Genomic DNA, 17951 nt, shown 5'->3' with positions numbered 1-17951 from the left:
AGTTCGGATCTGCACAAAAACAAAAAATAAAGCAAATATAACTTTTATAGATCCTTGATATCATTTTCTTTTGCTCCTGATACCAATTATTGATCATTGATGAGCGATATTAACAGATCTCTTTGTTTGATTAGCTGGTCTAGAAGGATCCAGAATATTCATTTGTCGTCATCGTCCCAAAATTAGTTGCAATGCTCTGAAGTCTGTAAACCATCGAAAATACTAAATGTTTTACTTTTACTTTGTTTTTACTTTAATGATGCACGTTATCATTTACCTTCAGCTAGTACTAATTTTCACTGAGCAGAGCCTGAACACATCATAATGTAACTGAAGTGAACCTCCTCTGGTTCTCCATTAGCGGTGCTGCTAACGTTACTAGCTAACGTTACTAGCTCTTCTCCTGTTGGTCTAAACACTGATTGGTTGTTTACAAAGTCACATGATCAGAGACCAGAGGAATATCATGATCTACTGATCACATGATCTCCTGGATACTGGAGGAGAAAACTTTATTCACTCTGTGATGTTTAACTCTGAAGGGGGGTCAGTACGGATCAGGGTAATTAACGGTCCGTTACACCTCTAATGATAATTATGTTTCTTTTATCTCCTCACTAACACCAAAAATTAAACTAATGGTTTTTAAATTTCTTTTCACAAAAAAGCCCTGAAGTAGACCTTTTCTCTTCAGGATACAGCTATGAGCGTCTGGACGGGTCCGTCCGAGGGGAAGAAAGAAATCTAGCAGTGAAGAACTTCAGCAGCAAAGATATCTTTGTCTTTCTTCTGAGCACTAAAGCAGGTGACTGAAGAACCATTAAGGACTACGAACAGGAAACGAATGCATGCTATTCTCTTGGTGTCCACTAGGGGCATCACTGATGTATTATCGAGATAATACATGTTATTCTCCTGGTGTCCACTAGGGGCATCAATGCTGTATTATGGAGATAATACATGTTGTTCTCCTGGTGTCCACTAGGGGCATTAATACTGTATTATAGAGATAATACATGTTATTCTCCTAGTGTCCACTAGGGGCATCACTGATGTATTATGGAGATAATACATGTTGTTCTCCTGGTGTCCACTAGGGGCATCAATGCTGTATTATGGAGATAATACATGTTATTCTCCTGGTGTCCACTAGGGGCATTAACTCTATTATAGAGATACTACATGTTGTTCTCCTGGTGTCCACTAGGGGCATTAATACTGTATTATAGAGATAATACATGTTATTCTCCTGGTGTCCACTAGGGGCATCAATGCTGTATTATGGAGATAATACATGTTATACTCCTGGTGTCCACTAGGGGCATCAATGCTGTATTATGGAGATAATACATGTTGTTCTCCTGGTGTCCACTAGGGGCATCAATACTGTATTATGGAGATAATACATGTTGTTCTCCTGGTGTCCACTAGGGGCATCAATGCTGTATTATGGAGATAATACATGTTATTCTCCTGGTGTCCACTAGGGGCATCAATGCTGTATTATGGAGATAATACATGTTATTCTCCTGGTGTCCACTAGGGGCATCAATGCTGTATTATGGAGATAATACATGTTATTCTCCTGGTGTCCACTAGGGGCATCAATGCTGTATTATGGAGATTATACATGTTGTTCTCCTGGTGTCCACTAGGGGCATTAATACTGTATTATGGAGATAATACATGTTGTTCTCCTGATGTCCACTAGGGGCATCAATGCTGTATTATGGAGATAATACATGTTGTTCTCCTGGTGTCCACTAGGGGCATCAATGCTGTATTATGGAGATAATACATGTTATTCTCCTGGTGTCCACTAGGGGCATTAATACTGTATTATGGAGATAATACATGTTATTCTCCTTGTGCAGTGTTCAATGTAATTCATTTTTTCTATACAAACCAGTGTTTATGTTTACATACATTATGTACAAAAAATCTATATATTTTCAAAGGGTTAAAGTTCTGAATATGAATGATCAGGACTGATAAAAATTCTATGGAAAAATATGTGAATATATATACTTATTTATTTATTTTTCATCCGTTTGTCCTCTAAGGACGTCAGAACAACTTCTTTAAAGGGTTGATGGGTTGTGTGTAGAATGCTTGCTATGCGTCAATAAGTATGTCAATATTAAGTTGTGTTGTCTTTGTAGGGGGCGTCGGCCTGAACCTCACAGCTGCTGACACCGTCATCTTCATGGACAGCGACTTCAACCCTCAGAACGACCTGCAGGCGGCTGCACGCTGCCACCGGATTGGTCAGAACAGGTGAGCCATGTGACCGATGTGTTCCTAGCAGGCTGTCAGGTTCTGTTTGTTAAAGCGACTTCAAGTGTAAATGTCAGTTTCCTGAGACGGTTGTTTCTGGTCCTCTTCACCTCTGGAGCAGCTGATGATGTCATCAGCTTAATCCGTAGTTCGACTTTAAATGTCGTCCTCACGACGGACAGTTTTACTCGATACCTGAACTTTTTAATTCAATGAACTCTCACACCTCATCTAAACCTTGTGCCTACATTACCCACAATGCAACTTGACCACTGAGCCTTTCATGAACTCTTCCATTTACATTTCTGCAGACTTTGCCTGAAAGAATCCCCCACAATTCATAGCGTGTTGACGTTAAACACGGGGTTACCGGTGGAAGCAAAGAGGACGTTCAGCCTGGTTTATTATTATTATTATTTACATAATACATTTATCATAGTATATTCATAGTGTACTGTGTAAAAAAAATGTATATATCAGTTTGTCATCAAAAATATTTTAAAAGTCGTAGGATAGCATGTTGAAAAATATATATAAAGATAAAAAAGAAAAATCATAACAAAAAAATAGTATAGAATGTAAAAATATCTATAAAAATCTATTGAAAAAAACCATTAAAAAGTCTTACGTATAGTATAGTTAGACGTTTTTACTTTGGGTGTACTGTCTCTTTAAGGATGCTGCATGAACTCTTCACATGTTCACTGAGTTGCGTAAACGGAGTTGGAGCCTTTAAATTCCACAGAAAAGTGACGATGAGACGTGAAGGCACACGAATGAGCTGCCTGAAGGGTTGTTCCTGATCCGGTGTGAGGTCAAAGGTCAGGGATGTCGTATGTAAAGCCCTCTGAGGGGAGTTCGTGATTTTGGGCTCTACGAAATAAACTGAATTGATCTACAACGTTTACTTGATCATTTAAAAACTCATTCACAGAACACATGTGAATGAAAGTAGGTGTTCAAATTCTAAATAAATTATTTTATAGTAAAATTAATACATAAAAAAATACAAAGTGAAGTATGTCGACAAAAAACTTGTAAAAGTCATTTTTTATGTTGCAAAAGAAAATCCTAGTATATTTGAAAAGACAAACATTAAAAATCATTATGTATAGTTATACGCTTTTATTTTTAGGTGAACTGTCTCGTTAATTATAGTACAGTATGTTGCAAATACTTCATAAAAAGTAATAGTATAATGTGTTAAAAAAAACACATTAAAAAAACATAAAAATCCAAAGTATAACATATTTAAAATAACATTAAAAAAGTCTGATGTATAGTTATAAGTTTCTATTTTGAGCTGAACTGTTGCTAATTATAGGACAGTATGTTGCAAAAACTTAATAAAAAGTATGTAAAAACATTACAAAAACATAAAAATCCAAAGTATATTATATTAAAAAGTCTTTATTTTGAGGTGAACTGTCTCTTGAGTCATTGTATGTTATGTTACACAAACTTCAGAAAAGAAATAGGATTAAAAAGTAAAAGAAACATAAAAAAACCAACAAACATTAAAAAAGCCTTATGTATCATTTATTTAGAGGTGAACTGTCTCTTTAAGGATGCTGCATGAACCTTTCACCTGGCGAATGTACATGTACATGGTGACTGAACATCCGGAGAACCCCTGGTTCTTCCTGGGCTCTCCCCTCTCGTGCAGGCCCGTGAAGGTGATCCGCCTCCTGGCCCGAGACACCGTGGAGGAGATCATGTTCTCTCGAGCCGCGTCCAAGCTGCAGCTCACCGACACGGTGATCGAAGAAGGACGCTTCTCTCTGCTGGACCGAGCGCAGTCCGCCGCTGCGGGACTCAAGGTTTCCTTTGCAACTCTCATGCAACAACAACAACAACAACAACAACAACACAATTAACGTCATCTCCTCTATTTGATGTCTGCAGCTCAGCGAGATCCTGAAGTTCGGGGTCGATAAGCTTCTGTCGTCGTCGGAGAGCTCTGTGACGGATGTGAAGCTGGAGAAGATCCTCGGTTCCTCGCAGGACGGCCACTGGGTGGAGGACGACTGCAGCTCGCTCAGAGAGGAGGAGGAGGAGGAGGGGGAGGAAGAAGAGGGGGAGGAGGAGGAGAGCGTCTCTGAATCCGACGGGCAGAGTATGTGCTATCTTTTAAATTTCTCGTGCTCGTGTGTGCAGAACATTGAACCGTTTGAACACTAGGAGCTCGTGGTTAAACGGGTTGTGCCGGCATGTGAAAAATCTCACGCTTACTTTTGGGTTCTCAACCGTTGCAATCGTGACAATGCACCACAGGTTTCCTCTGTCGGGTTGATATTATCTTTTCCAAGTACCAGTAGAAGTTAGCGGATCATAAAAACACGGTTCAGATCGTATCACGGGTCTCTGATCACGCTTCTTTTTGTGCCACAGATCCCTTTGTTACAGTCATTTATATTGTTTTCTTCTTCATTAAAACACTATTCAAATTATAAGGAAATAAAAGATTGTATTTATATCAATTGAAACACATTTAATCGTTCTTAGTGTAATAATGAGCATAGGAAGTTAAACATCTCATAATTCATCTCTAATATCTTTTAGGTAGGTGGCTACCTGTCTGTGTGTTAGCCTGTTATAGTTAGCTTAGCTTATTAACTGGAGGGTAGATAGGTAGGTGGCTACCTGTCTGTGTGTTAGCCTGTTATAGTTAGCTTAGCTTAGCTTATTAACTGGAGGGTAGATAGGTAGGTGGCTACCTGTCTATGTCATCTGTGGATCTGTATCTCTTAATATGGATAATCAATGATCAATAATTAGTATTGGTGTGTCCTGCAGACCACATGTACTACTTTGAGGGAAGAGACTACAGTCGCGACCCGAGCGCTGGAGACCAGAAGACCTTCGACCGTCTGCTGGAGGAGCAGCTGGCCGAGTTCCAGAGAGATGCAGGAGGACGACGAGCTCTGAGGCACAACGCTGGAGTACGTTTCTGTCTCGCTCACTCGTGACTTTATTTAAAACACACCACGGACACAATATCACTGCATCATATATATATATATATATATATATATATATATATATATATATATTCTAGCCTCCTAAAAGAAGCTCTCAGTAATGATGAAGTCTATATCTATAATATCTTCTCTGAGGGGAACTGAAGCTGTTCTCTCTGCAGACTCCATTCATGAAACTGGGGGGACTCCTCTGGTTGTATAGAAGTCTATGCTTCATGTGTTAAAGCTGCATTCTCTCTCCTGACCACCAGGGGGCGACTCCTCTGGTTGTATAGAAGTCTATGCTTCATGTGTTAAAGCTGCATTCTCTCTCCTGACCACCAGGGGGCGACTCCTCTGGTTGTATAGAAGTCTATGCTTCATGTGTTAAAGCTGCATTCTCTCTCCTGACCACCAGGGGGCGACTCCTCTGGTTGTATAGAAGTCTATGCTTCATGTGTAAAAGCTGCATTCTTTCTCCTGACCACCAAGGGGCGACTCCTCTGGTTGTATAGAAGTCTATGCTTCATGTGTAAAAGCTGCATTCTTTCTCCTGACCACCAGGGGGCGACTCCTCTGGTTGTATAGAAGTCTATGCTTCATGTGTTAAAGCTGCATTCTCTCTCCTGACCACCAGGGGGCGACTCCTCTGGTTGTATAGAAGTCTATGCTTCATGTGTTAAAGCTGCATTCTCTCTCCTGACCACCAGGAGGTGATTTGTTGCTTGTTGTTACTGGTTGCAAAAAAAAAAGGATGGTGACGGCAAAATCGCCAAACTCAAGGCTTCAAAATGTCTACATCTACTTCTTATAGACGGACTGTTTGTTCCCAGGTCTCTCCGTCGGTCGCCCTCGGGATGCCAACGAGGAAGAGGAAACCTCTTACGGAGGCGGAGCTGGAGCTCAGAAGCCAGAGACGGGAGGAGGCTGCAGTTAAGAGAGCCAAACTTCAGGAGGATACGAAGAAGAAGCAACAAGAGCAGAAACACAAGAAAAAGTAAATATTTCTCAAATCATATATGTTTTTGAACAACCCCAGGGTTGTCTTTAGCACTGTAGCCAGACAGAGAGTCACAGCTCTGTGGAGCCGTGTATTCCTATAGACCTCAGTAGTAATGACTTCATGAACTTCTTCAATGAAAAGATTTTAACTATTAGAGTCTAGATTGATGATCTCCTGCCCTCAACTACTGCCGATCTGTCATCAAGAGGAGTGGCCTTGGAAACGGCTGTATGCCCTGGTGTATATTTGGATAGCTTTTCTCCCATTAACCTAGACCAATTGTCCTCAACGGTTTCTACTTCTAAACCGTCTACCTGTCTCTTAGACCCCATCCCAACGAGGCTGCTTAAAGACGTGTTGCCTTTAATTGGCACCTCTCTGCTGGATATTGTTAATGTGTCTTTGCTAACAGGCCATGTACCACATTCCTTCAAAGTAGCTGTAATTAAACCTCTCCTGAAGAAGACCACTCTTAATCCAGAGGTGTTGGCTAACTACAGACCGATCTCTAACCTTCCCTTCCTCTCTAAGATCCTTGAGAAAGTAGGACTCACCTCTGTACTGGTCTTGTTAGACCTTAATGCTGATAAAGGACTCACCTCTGTACTGGTCTTGTTAGACCTTAGTGCTGATAAAGGACTCATCTCTGTACTGGTCTTGTTAGACCTTAGTGCTGATAAAGGACTCATCTCTGTACTGGTCTTGTTAAACCTTAGTGCTGATAAAGGACTCATCTCCGTACTGGTCTTGTTAGACCTTAGTGCTGATAAAGGACTCATCTCTGTAGTGGTCTTGTTAGACCTTAGTGCTGATAAAGGACTCATCTCTGTACTGGTCTTGTTAGACCTTAGTGCTGATAAGGGACTCATCTCTGTACTGGTCTTGTTAGACCTTAGTACTGATAAAGGACTCATCTCCGTACTGGTCTTGTTAGACCTTAGTGCTGATAAAGGACTCATCTCTGTAGTGGTCTTGTTAGACCTTAGTGCAGATAAAGGACTCATCTCTGTACTGGTCTTGTTAGACCTTAGTGCTGATAAAGGACTCATCTCTGTACTGTCTTGTTAGACCTTAGTGCTGATACAGGACTCATCTCTGTACTGGTCTTATTAGACCTTAGTGCTGATAAAGGACTCATCTCCGTACTGGTCTTGTTAGACCTTAGTGCTGATAAAGGACTCATCTCTGTAATGGTCTTGTTAGACCTTAGTGCTGATAAAGGACTCATCTCTGTACTGGTCTTGTTAGACCTTAGTGCTGATAAGGGACTCATCTCTGTACTGGTCTTGTTAGACCTTAGTACTGATAAAGGACTCATCTCCGTACTGGTCTTGTTAGACCTCAGTGCTGATAAAGGACTCACCTCTGTACTGGTATTATTAGACCTTAGTGCTGATAAAGGACTCATCTCCGTACTGGTCTTGTTAGACCTCAGTGCTGATACAGGACTCATCTCTGTACTGGTCTTATTAGACCTTAGTGCTGATAAAGGACTCATCTCTGTGCTGGTCTTATTAGACCTTAGTGCTGATAAAGGACTCCTCTCTGTGCTGGTCTTGTTAAACCTTAGTGCTGATAAAGGACTCATCTCTGTGCTGGTCTTGTTAGACCTTAGTGCTGATAAAGGACTCATCTCTGTACTGGTCTTGTTAGACCTTAGTGCTGATAAAGGACTCATCTCTGTGCTGGTCTTATTAGACCTTAGTGCTGATAAAGGACTCATCTCTGTACTGGTCTTGTTAGACCTTAGTGCTGATAAAGGACTCATCTCCGTACTGGTATTATTAGACCTTAGTGCTGATAAAGGACTCATCTCTGTACTGGTCTTGTTAGACCTTAGTGCTGATAAAGGACTCATCTCCGTACTGGTCTTGTTAGACCTTAGTGCTGATAAAGGACTCATCTCTGTACTGGTCTTGTTAGACCTTAGTGCTGATAAAGGACTCATCTCTGTACTGGTCTTGTTAGACCTTAGTGCTGATAAAGGACTCATCTCTGTACTGGTCTTGTTAGACCTTAGTGCTGATAAGGGACTCATCTCTGTACTGGTCTTGTTAGACCTTAGTGCTGATAAAGGACTCATCTCTGTACTGCTCTTGTTAGACCTTAGTGCTGATTAAGGGACTCATCTCTGTACTGGTCTTGTTAGACCTTAGTGCTGATAAAGGACTCATCTCTGTACTGGTCTTGTTAGACCTTAGTGCTGATAAAGGACTCATCTCCGTACTGGTCTTGTTAGACCTTAGTGCTGATAAAGGACTCATCTCCGTACTGGTATTATTAGACCTTAGTGCTGATAAAGGACTCATCTCTGTACTGGTCTTGTTAGACCTTAGTGCTGATAAAGGACTCATCTCTGTACTGGTATTATTAGACCTTAGTGCTGATAAAGGACTCATCTCTGTACTGGTCTTGTTAGACCTTAGTGCTGATAAAGGACTCATCTCCGTACTGGTCTTGTTAGACCTTAGTGCTGATAAAGGACTCATCTCCGTACTGGTCTTGTTAGACCTTAGTGCTGATAAAGGACTCATCTCCGTACTGGTCTTGTTAGACCTTAGTGCTGATAAAGGACTCATCTCCGTACTGGTATTATTAGACCTTAGTGCTGATAAAGGACTCATCTCCGTACTGGTCTTGTTAGACCTTAGTGCTGATAAAGGACTCATCTCCGTACTGGTATTATTAGACCTTAGTGCTGATAAAGGACTCATCTCCGTACTGGTCTTGTTAGACCTTAGTGCTGATAAAGGACTCATCTCTGTACTGGTCTTGTTAGACCTTAGTGCTGATAAGGGACTCATCTCTGTACTGGTCTTGTTAGACCTTAGTGCTGATAAAGGACTCATCTCTGTACTGCTCTTGTTAGACCTTAGTGCTGATTAAGGGACTCATCTCTGTACTGGTCTTGTTAGACCTTAGTGCTGATAAAGGACTCATCTCTGTACTGGTCTTGTTAGACCTTAGTGCTGATAAAGGACTCATCTCCGTACTGGTCTTGTTAGACCTTAGTGCTGATAAAGGACTCATCTCCGTACTGGTATTATTAGACCTTAGTGCTGATAAAGGACTCATCTCTGTACTGGTCTTGTTAGACCTTAGTGCTGATAAAGGACTCATCTCTGTACTGGTATTATTAGACCTTAGTGCTGATAAAGGACTCATCTCTGTACTGGTCTTGTTAGACCTTAGTGCTGATAAAGGACTCATCTCCGTACTGGTCTTGTTAGACCTTAGTGCTGATAAAGGACTCATCTCCGTACTGGTCTTGTTAGACCTTAGTGCTGATAAAGGACTCATCTCCGTACTGGTCTTGTTAGACCTTAGTGCTGATAAAGGACTCATCTCCGTACTGGTATTATTAGACCTTAGTGCTGATAAAGGACTCATCTCCGTACTGGTCTTGTTAGACCTTAGTGCTGATAAAGGACTCATCTCCGTACTGGTATTATTAGACCTTAGTGCTGATAAAGGACTCATCTCCGTACTGGTCTTGTTAGACCTTAGTGCTGATAAAGGACTCATCTCTGTACTGGTCTTGTTAGACCTTAGTGCTGATAAAGGACTCATCTCTGTACTGGTCTTGTTAGACCTTAGTGCTGATAAAGGACTCATCTCCGTACTGGTCTTGTTAGACCTTAGTGCTGATAAAGGACTCATCTCCGTACTGGTCTTGTTAGACCTTAGTGCTGATAAAGGACTCATCTCTGTACTGGTCTTGTTAGACCTTAGTGCTGATAAAGGACTCATCTCCGTACTGGTCTTGTTAGACCTTAGTGCTGATAAAGGACTCATCTCCGTACTGGTCTTGTTAGACCTTAGTGCTGCGTTCGACACCATTGATCATGACATCCTATTACAGAGACTGGATCAGTCGATTGGCATTTCAGGTACCGCACTAAGTTGGTTTAAATCCTATTTATCAGATCGATCTCAGTTTGTATTTGTAAACGATGAAACCTCAATGACCACCAACGTTAATCACGGAGTTCCACAAGGTTCTGTGCTTGGACCAATTTTATTTACCTTATATATGCTTCCTTTGGGCAATATTATCAGGAAACACTCCATAAACTTTCATTGCTATGCAGACGATACTCAATTATATCTATGGATCAAACCAGAGGAGACCAACCAGCTCGCTAAAATTCAAGAATGTCTTAAAGACATAAAAACATGGATGACCTGCAACTTCCTGATGTTAAACTCAGACAAAACTGAAGTTATTTTACTGGCCCTGAACACCTCAGAGATCAATTATCTGGTGATGTGGTTTCTGTAGATGGCATTGCCCTGGCATCCAACACCACTGTAAAGAATCTCTAGTTATCTTTGACCGAGACTTGTCCTTTAACTCCCACGTTAAGCAAATCTCAAGGATTGCATTTTTTCATCTACGTAACATTTCATAAATCCGGCACATCTTGTCTCAAAAAGATGCAGAAAAGCTGGTTCACGCGTTTGTTACTTCCAGACTAGATTACTGCAACTCATTATTATCAGGCTGCTCTAATAAGTCTCTTAAGTCCCTCCAGTTGATCCAGAATGCTGCAGCTCGTGTACTCACAAAAACTAAGAAAAGAGATCACATGACTCCTGTATTAGCTGCTCTGCACTGGTTGGGAGTTGTTCCTGATTCGATGTGAGGTCAAAGGTCAAGGATGTCGTATGTGTACAGACTGTAAAGCCCTCTGAGGGGAGTTTGTGATTTTGGGCTGTACAAAATAAACTGAATTGACACCCACTGTTCTCTCCTCATGCAGAATGGCGTGGTGGGAGTCGTGTGGCTACAGGTCACGTTGTCTGCCGCCGGCGGACAGTGAAGAAGAGGAAGAAGAGGATGAGGAGGATGACAGCAGCGTGTGCTCCACAGACTCTGACAGCTCGGCCATCCACTACGTCCTGGGGGATGTGACTCACCCTCACGCCGCTCAGGGAGACGCCATCATCGTCCACTGTGTTGGTACGAAACCAAGAGAGACATAGCAGCAGTATTTATACTTTTAATTATTTATTTGTAAAAATATAAAAAAATAATCAATGTGACGGAATGTAATAGTTGCCGTGAGGAGCATTTGTTCAGTGTTGATTCTGGCGCCCCCGGTGGACTAAAGTGGTGGTGTCCCCGAGCACAAAAATTATAAAAACTTAAAAACAAAAACTTATAGAAATGTACAATTTCACATAGAAGTTTATGTTTACAAGTCGGATGGTTTTTGAATAACAATAATGAAGATGTAGATTGTATATTGATTCAAAGAACACAATCCGGAAGACAGAAGTTCTGTGTGTTGTTCATATTAATCACAAGTCTACTACATGTGTGGACAACAAATAATATGAGGATTAATTAAGCTGTGATAAAAAGTTAAAATACCAGAATGATTACTCAGGAACAAACTTCATAGTGTTTTTCATTACGGTGAGAGTTATTTCAATGTCGTCTATGAATATTTGTGCTTTATCTTTTGTATATTTCTAGCTTCTGTTGCTTTTCGTTTGCTCATCTCATTCATAAAAGCACGGTGGCTCCTCGCGTGCTTCGGGATGTTTAGTCGTGGTGTTTGTGTGCAGACGACTCGGGCCGGTGGGGTCGAGGAGGCCTGTTCACGGCGCTGGAGTTGAGGTCCGATGAACCGCGGCACAAGTACGAGTTGGCCGGCAAGATGAAAGGTTGGATTTACTGCGATTGCGCAACAACGCCTTCTTCTCCTCTAACAGATCTAAAGTGGGAACCTTTTTATCGGTTTCAGATTTGGACGTTGGAAACGTGCTGCTCCTCCCCATCGATGACAAACAGTCCAGATTAGACGGCCGGGATCAAGTAGGTTCTGTTGAACTGTGCCAAACAGAAACCTGCCTTATAATGAGATATTTATATTGTTTTACACTTTTTTACGAGGTAAAATCTTTTATTTCTAAACATTAAAATCAACACAAACATTTAGTTATTTCTACTACACTAAATGCTACTTTTTCACAATCAAAACATTTTATTTTTATTTTTTGCGCAGTACCACTTTAACTGCTATAACGAAACTACACATTAATATTATTCCCCATTTTAAAGTTAAATCTTTAAAAATCAGTCAACAACCAACAAATGTGAATTAATTTTCAGACTTTGTTTAAACTGTTGTTTTTTATGAAAATAAAAACATACAGACACGAAAATGTAAGTATTCTTTTTATATTAAATATTAGGGGAATTTTCTTAAAACAATTTCACAGTCAGATATTTTTAATGATTAGCAACAATATTCATAAATCTGATGTCAGATTTTAAAAACAAGTTAGAAAACAACAATGTCCCCTTTCTTAAAGTTTGTGATTTATGTCGGACAATTGACATTAAATTGAGATAAAATCAAAAGAAATCGATAATATTGAACAAAGAAAAAGAGTTCTTACATGTTTGCCTTTTATAATATCTTTAACCTTATACACAGTTTGTTATAGACTTATTATTTAAATACAAAATAATGCCTGAAGCGGTCTTTGTTTTCCCTCAGCTGGCCTTGATCGTCGCCCAGCGGAGAGACGAAGCCAACAAGCTGTCCGGGATTCTTCTGAGCGCTCTGGACGACGGCCTGAAGAAGATCCACGCCGCGGCCAAAAGACACAAAGGTACGAGACGTCCAGACAACAAGTCCATTCAGTTTCTTTTGTAGAGCCCATAATAACAATAACATACTCTCCTCAATATGTACACATACAACCTCCTCTGACCTTTGACCTCACATCAGAACAGCAACAAATCCCCAAAACGCCCTTAAGGGGAGACAAAGGGCAGAAAGCTTCTGTCCATCCTGATAGAGGATGGACAGAAGTACAATAGATGTCATGTGACTAGAAGTACAATAGATGTCATGTGACTAGAAGTACAACAGATGTCATGTGACTAGAAGTACAATAGATGTCATGTGACTAGAAGTACAACAGATGTCATGTGACTAGAAGTACAATAGATGTCATGTGACCAGAAGTACAATAGATGTCATGTGACCAGAAGTACAACAGATGTCATGTGACTAGAAGTACAACAGATGTCATGTGACCAGAAGTACAATAGATGTCATGTGACCAGAAGTACAATAGATGTCATGTGACCAGAAGTACAACAGATGTCATGTGACTAGAAGTACAACAGATGTCATGTGACCAGAAGTACAACAGATGTCATGTGACCAGAAGAACAATAGATGTCATGTGACCAGAAGTACAATAGATGTCATGTGACTAGAAGAACAATAGATGTCATGTGACCAGAAGTACAATAGATGTCATGTGACTAGAAGAACAATAGATGTCATGTGACTAGAAGAACAATAGATGTCATGTGACCAGAATGAACATCATAACAGTTACATTCAGTGTTTATAACTTAATGATTCATATAGTGAGAGTAACATGAAGAAGTTGCAGTGGATGTAGTAGAATAATAAAAGCAGTCATGGTTCTGGCAATACTAAAAGCAATGCAACTAATAATAATGTAGGTGTCGGGCAGGATCAGGGTCCAGATAGAACCAGGGTCCAGATAGGACCAGGACCAGGGTCCAGATAGGACCAGGATCCATGTAAACCTGGATGAGAGAGAGCACAGAGACTCTGAGAAGGAGCAGCACCCTCTGATCATTGAGAAGGAGAAGGAGGGGCTGATGGTTAGACTGGACTGACGAGATCCGTGTGTGTGTGTGTGTGTGTGTGTGTGTGTGTGTGTGTGTGTGTCTGTGTGTGTGTGTGTGTGTTATTTCCCTTAAGGGTTATTCTTTACGAGCCAACACACCTGGAGCAGAAATGTCTGTCTTTGTTCTGCTCTCATTGTTGCGTAACCATTTGTGACTCATCTGCGTCGTTGATGTTGTTGTTGATCATGTTGTTGTTGTACGCTCTACAAAGCGAGCGTCCATCTTCCTCGCATCGGCCACGCCACCCGAGGCTTCAACTGGTACGGCACGGAGCGGCTCATCAGGAAGCACCTGGCGTCCAGAGGCGTCGCCACGTTCGTGTATCTTTGGGACGTTTTCAGCAAATATATCAAATATTTTATTGGTTAGCACCATCGCCTCAGCTAGAGGCCCCGGGTCCCTCAGCTAGAGGCCCCGGGTCCCTCAGCTAGAGGGTCCGGATCCATCAGCTAGAGGCCCCGGGTCCCTCAGCTAGAGGGCCCGGGTCCCTCAGCTAGAGGCCCCGGGTCCCTCAGCTAGAGGGTCCGGATCCATCAGCTAGAGGCCCCGGGTCCCTCAGCTAGAGGGCCCGGGTCCCTCAGCTAGAGGCCCCGGGTCCCTCAGCTAGAGGGTCCGGATCCATCAGCTAGAGGCCCCGGGTCCCTCAGCTAGAGGCCCCGGGTCCCTCAGCTAGAGGCCCCGGGTCCCTCAGCTAGAGGGTCCGGATCCATCAGCTAGAGGCCCCGGGTCCCTCAGCTAGAGGGCCCGGGTCCCTCAGCTAGAGGGCCCGGGTCCCTCAGCTAGAGGGCCCGGGTCCGGATCCCTCAGCTAGAGGGCCCGGGTCCCTCAGCTAGAGGGCCCGGGTCCGGATCCATCAGCTAGAGGCCCCGGGTCCCTCAGCTAGAGGGCCCGGGTCCCTCAGCTAGAGGGCCCGGGTCCGGATCCCTCAGCTAGAGGCCCCGGGTCCCTCAGCTAGAGGGCCCGGGTCCGGATCCCTCAGCTAGAGGCCCCGGGTCCCTCAGCTAGAGGGCCCGGGTCCCTCAGCTAGAGGCCCCGGATCCCTCAGCTAGAGGGTCCGGATCCATCAGCTAGAGGCCCCGGGTCCCTCAGCTAGAGGGCCCGGGTCCCTCAGCTAGAGGCCCCGGGTCCCTCAGCTAGAGGGTCCGGATCCATCAGCTAGAGGCCCCGGGTCCCTCAGCTAGAGGGCCCGGGTCCCTCAGCTAGAGGCCCCGGGTCCCTCAGCTAGAGGGTCCGGATCCATCAGCTAGAGGCCCCGGGTCCCTCAGCTAGAGGCCCCGGGTCCCTCAGCTAGAGGCCCCGGGTCCCTCAGCTAGAGGGTCCGGATCCATCAGCTAGAGGCCCCGGGTCCCTCAGCTAGAGGGCCCGGGTCCCTCAGCTAGAGGGCCCGGGTCCCTCAGCTAGAGGGCCCGGGTCCGGATCCCTCAGCTAGAGGGCCCGGGTCCCTCAGCTAGAGGGCCCGGGTCCGGATCCATCAGCTAGAGGCCCCGGGTCCCTCAGCTAGAGGGCCCGGGTCCCTCAGCTAGAGGGCCCGGGTCCGGATCCCTCAGCTAGAGGCCCCGGGTCCCTCAGCTAGAGGGCCCGGGTCCGGATCCCTCAGCTAGAGGCCCCGGGTCCCTCAGCTAGAGGGCCCGGGTCCCTCAGCTAGAGGCCCCGGATCCCTCAGCTAGAGGGCCCGGGTCCCTCAGCTAGAGGGCCCGGGTCCGGATCCCTCAGCTAGAGGGCCCGGGTCCCTCAGCTAGAGGGCCCGGGTCTGGATCCATCAGCTAGAGGCCCCGGGTCCCTCAGCTAGAGGGCCCGGGTCCCTCAGCGAGAGGGTCCGGATCCCTCAGCTAGAGGCCCCGGGTCCCTCAGCTAGAGGGCCCGGGTCCGGATCCATCAGCTAGAGGGCCCGGGTCCGATCCATCAGCTAGAGGGCCCGGGTCCGGATCCCTCAGCTAGAGGCCCCGGGTCCGGATCCCACAGCTAGAGGGCCCGGGTCCGGATCCCTCAGCTAGAGGGCCCGGGTCCGGATCCCTCATCTAGAGGCCCCGGGTCCGGATCCCTCAGCTAGAGGCCCCGGGTTCGGATCCCACAGCTAGAGGCCCCGGGTCCGGATCCCTCAGCTAGAGGCCCCGGGTCCGGATCCCTCAGCTAGAGGGCCCGGGTCCGGATCCATCAGCTAGAGGGTCCGGATCCCTCAGCTAGAGGTCCCGGGTTTTTTACCTTTTTTAAAACTTCACCTTGGGGGCGTGGCTACGCAGATTGCAAATAATAATAATAATAATAATAAGCGGTTTGAGTCTGAATTATTATCTTGTGTGCAAAGTGAGAACGTTCCTCTTCGTGAATGATTCCCCCTGAGAGCTCATTTCCCTGAACTTTGACGGACAGTTATTACCACAACAGAGCGGCCAAGAACTCGGCTCCTCCTCCTTTGACCCCGACGTCCTCCTCGGCTCCTCCTCCTTTGTCCCCGACGTCCTCCTCGGCTCCTCCTCCTTTGTCCCCGACGTCCTCCTCGAACGCGCCGACTGAGGACGAGGCTCCTCCCCCCTCGCAACTCCCCTCCTTCATGGGAGGAGTCCGTGTGTTCTTCTTCAACCTGGCGGCGTCGGACAGGAAGCGGCTCGGCCGATACCTCGTCACATATCCTTTTAGTCCTCAGTCGGACAAACTACAACATGTAAATACCGCTGCTATCGTGGGACTTTCATCTTCACGACGGTCTTTGAACGCGTCACGAACGCCTCCGTTTATTCTACGGGTCTCGTTTAAAATCTCCACAAACAAATATGTTTACTTTAATCAGATTGTGTAAAAAACATTAAAAACAGAAGCTATGACGACATGATTGATTCAGAGCAACTGTCACGTGACAGTAACTATGACGACAGAGGAAAACCTCCTTACGGTTAAATCACGTCTTTTTACTTATTGTGCTTATTTTTTAATATATTTTATATTATTTGTTCTTTTGATCCATTAGTTTTAATTATACTCTTCTTTTTTTTTCTTCTTTTTTTAAATATAGTTATTATTATTATTATTATATTATATTATTATATTATTAATAATAATAATGTGCATTAGTCCATGTCGTGATGTCCTTAGCGGCGCTGCACGTATGACGGAGACGAGGACGACGTCATGAGTCCGGAGGTCACGCACGTCGTGGCGGAGGTGGAGAGCAGCGTCCAATCACAGGTGAGCGTCACGGAAGGAAGTCCAAGATGTTCAGCAGTGTGACGACGCGATGTCGTGTTATTGTTTGTGTTATTGTTTACCGTACTTTAATGCATCTGAATGACCCCTGTGTGAACCAGGAGCTCCGGGCCCTGCTGGCTCGGTTCCCCCGGGCCGTCCCGGTTCCCCCGGCCTGGCTGGAGTCCTGCTTCTCCCGGCAGAGGACGGTCGGCGCGGCGCCGTTCCTGTTGCCGTGACGACGCTTCTCACCGCGTCGGCCCGAATGGATTCAAGAGGCTCCGGAAACACAAACGCTGCTTTGAACTTCAGTTTGAATTCATTGTGTTCGCTCGTCTTTGTTTTTAAAGTTTATTTCAGCAGATTTTAATGTTTTGACTTTCATGTTGTGGACAAACGTAACGACGTAATCATGATTTATTAACTAACTATATATATATATATCTAAAAACTATATTAACTGTAATCAGACTGAATTACATGACATATACTGAAATACAAATGACAGTTTGTCAAGGATTAAATTTTTTATTTTACGTGTTTTCCAAAATTGAAGTTTTTTTAAAATGATTGAAAAATTATGATAACCAATTAACTCGTGAAAAACTGTAAAAGCTGAATTTGCAAAGATCATTTTATTTGCATTAAAAGTAATAATTTGAAAAAATATTTGTTGATCTCCATTTTTTTTAATTCAATGACGTAATCCAAAAGTATTTTATTTTGTTGTTTCTTTACACACACAAATACTTTTTTTCCTCAATTAAAGAAATAAAACAGACAATAACACAGAGGGGGAAAATAAAAAAAATAATAAACAGGAGAAAAAAACAGAAACAGA

At 43.9% G+C, this 17951-nt stretch overlaps 1 protein-coding gene across 4 annotated transcripts in view; it reads left to right on the top strand.

Moving 5' to 3' along the window:
* chd1l (chromodomain helicase DNA binding protein 1-like) overlaps positions 1-17724 on the top strand; it is a 23754-nt gene extending 6030 nt beyond the window's left edge. Inside the window, exons 12-26 of one of the 4 annotated variants that reach the window (XM_034530709.1) lie at positions 695-805; positions 2163-2277; positions 3944-4097; positions 4183-4393; positions 5074-5219; positions 6071-6234; positions 11004-11203; positions 11815-11913; positions 11994-12064; positions 12753-12867; positions 14142-14250; positions 16301-16347; positions 16381-16555; positions 17032-17113; positions 17233-17724. In XM_034530709.1, the coding sequence (XP_034386600.1) occupies positions 695-805; positions 2163-2277; positions 3944-4097; positions 4183-4393; positions 5074-5219; positions 6071-6234; positions 11004-11203; positions 11815-11913; positions 11994-12064; positions 12753-12867; positions 14142-14250; positions 16301-16347; positions 16381-16555; positions 17032-17113; positions 17233-17349 (1916 nt within the window). In that variant the 3' untranslated portion in view covers positions 17350-17724. Of the gene's footprint in view, positions 1-694; positions 806-2162; positions 2278-3943; positions 4098-4182; positions 4394-5073; positions 5220-6070; positions 6235-11003; positions 11204-11814; positions 11914-11993; positions 12065-12752; positions 12868-14003; positions 14251-16300; positions 16556-17031; positions 17114-17232 lie in introns of those variants that run through there. The other 3 variants (XM_034530708.1, XM_034530710.1, XM_034530711.1) reach the window with 3 other exon arrangements.
* Positions 17725-17951: the final 227 nt, after the last annotated feature.

The sequence above is a fragment of the Cyclopterus lumpus genome, chromosome 4, assembly GCF_009769545.1.
Source record: "Cyclopterus lumpus isolate fCycLum1 chromosome 4, fCycLum1.pri, whole genome shotgun sequence".
Taxonomy (NCBI): Eukaryota; Metazoa; Chordata; class Actinopteri; order Perciformes; family Cyclopteridae; genus Cyclopterus; species Cyclopterus lumpus.
Note: the sequence above shows the minus strand (reverse complement) of the source record. Positions and strands in the feature narration are given on the sequence as shown.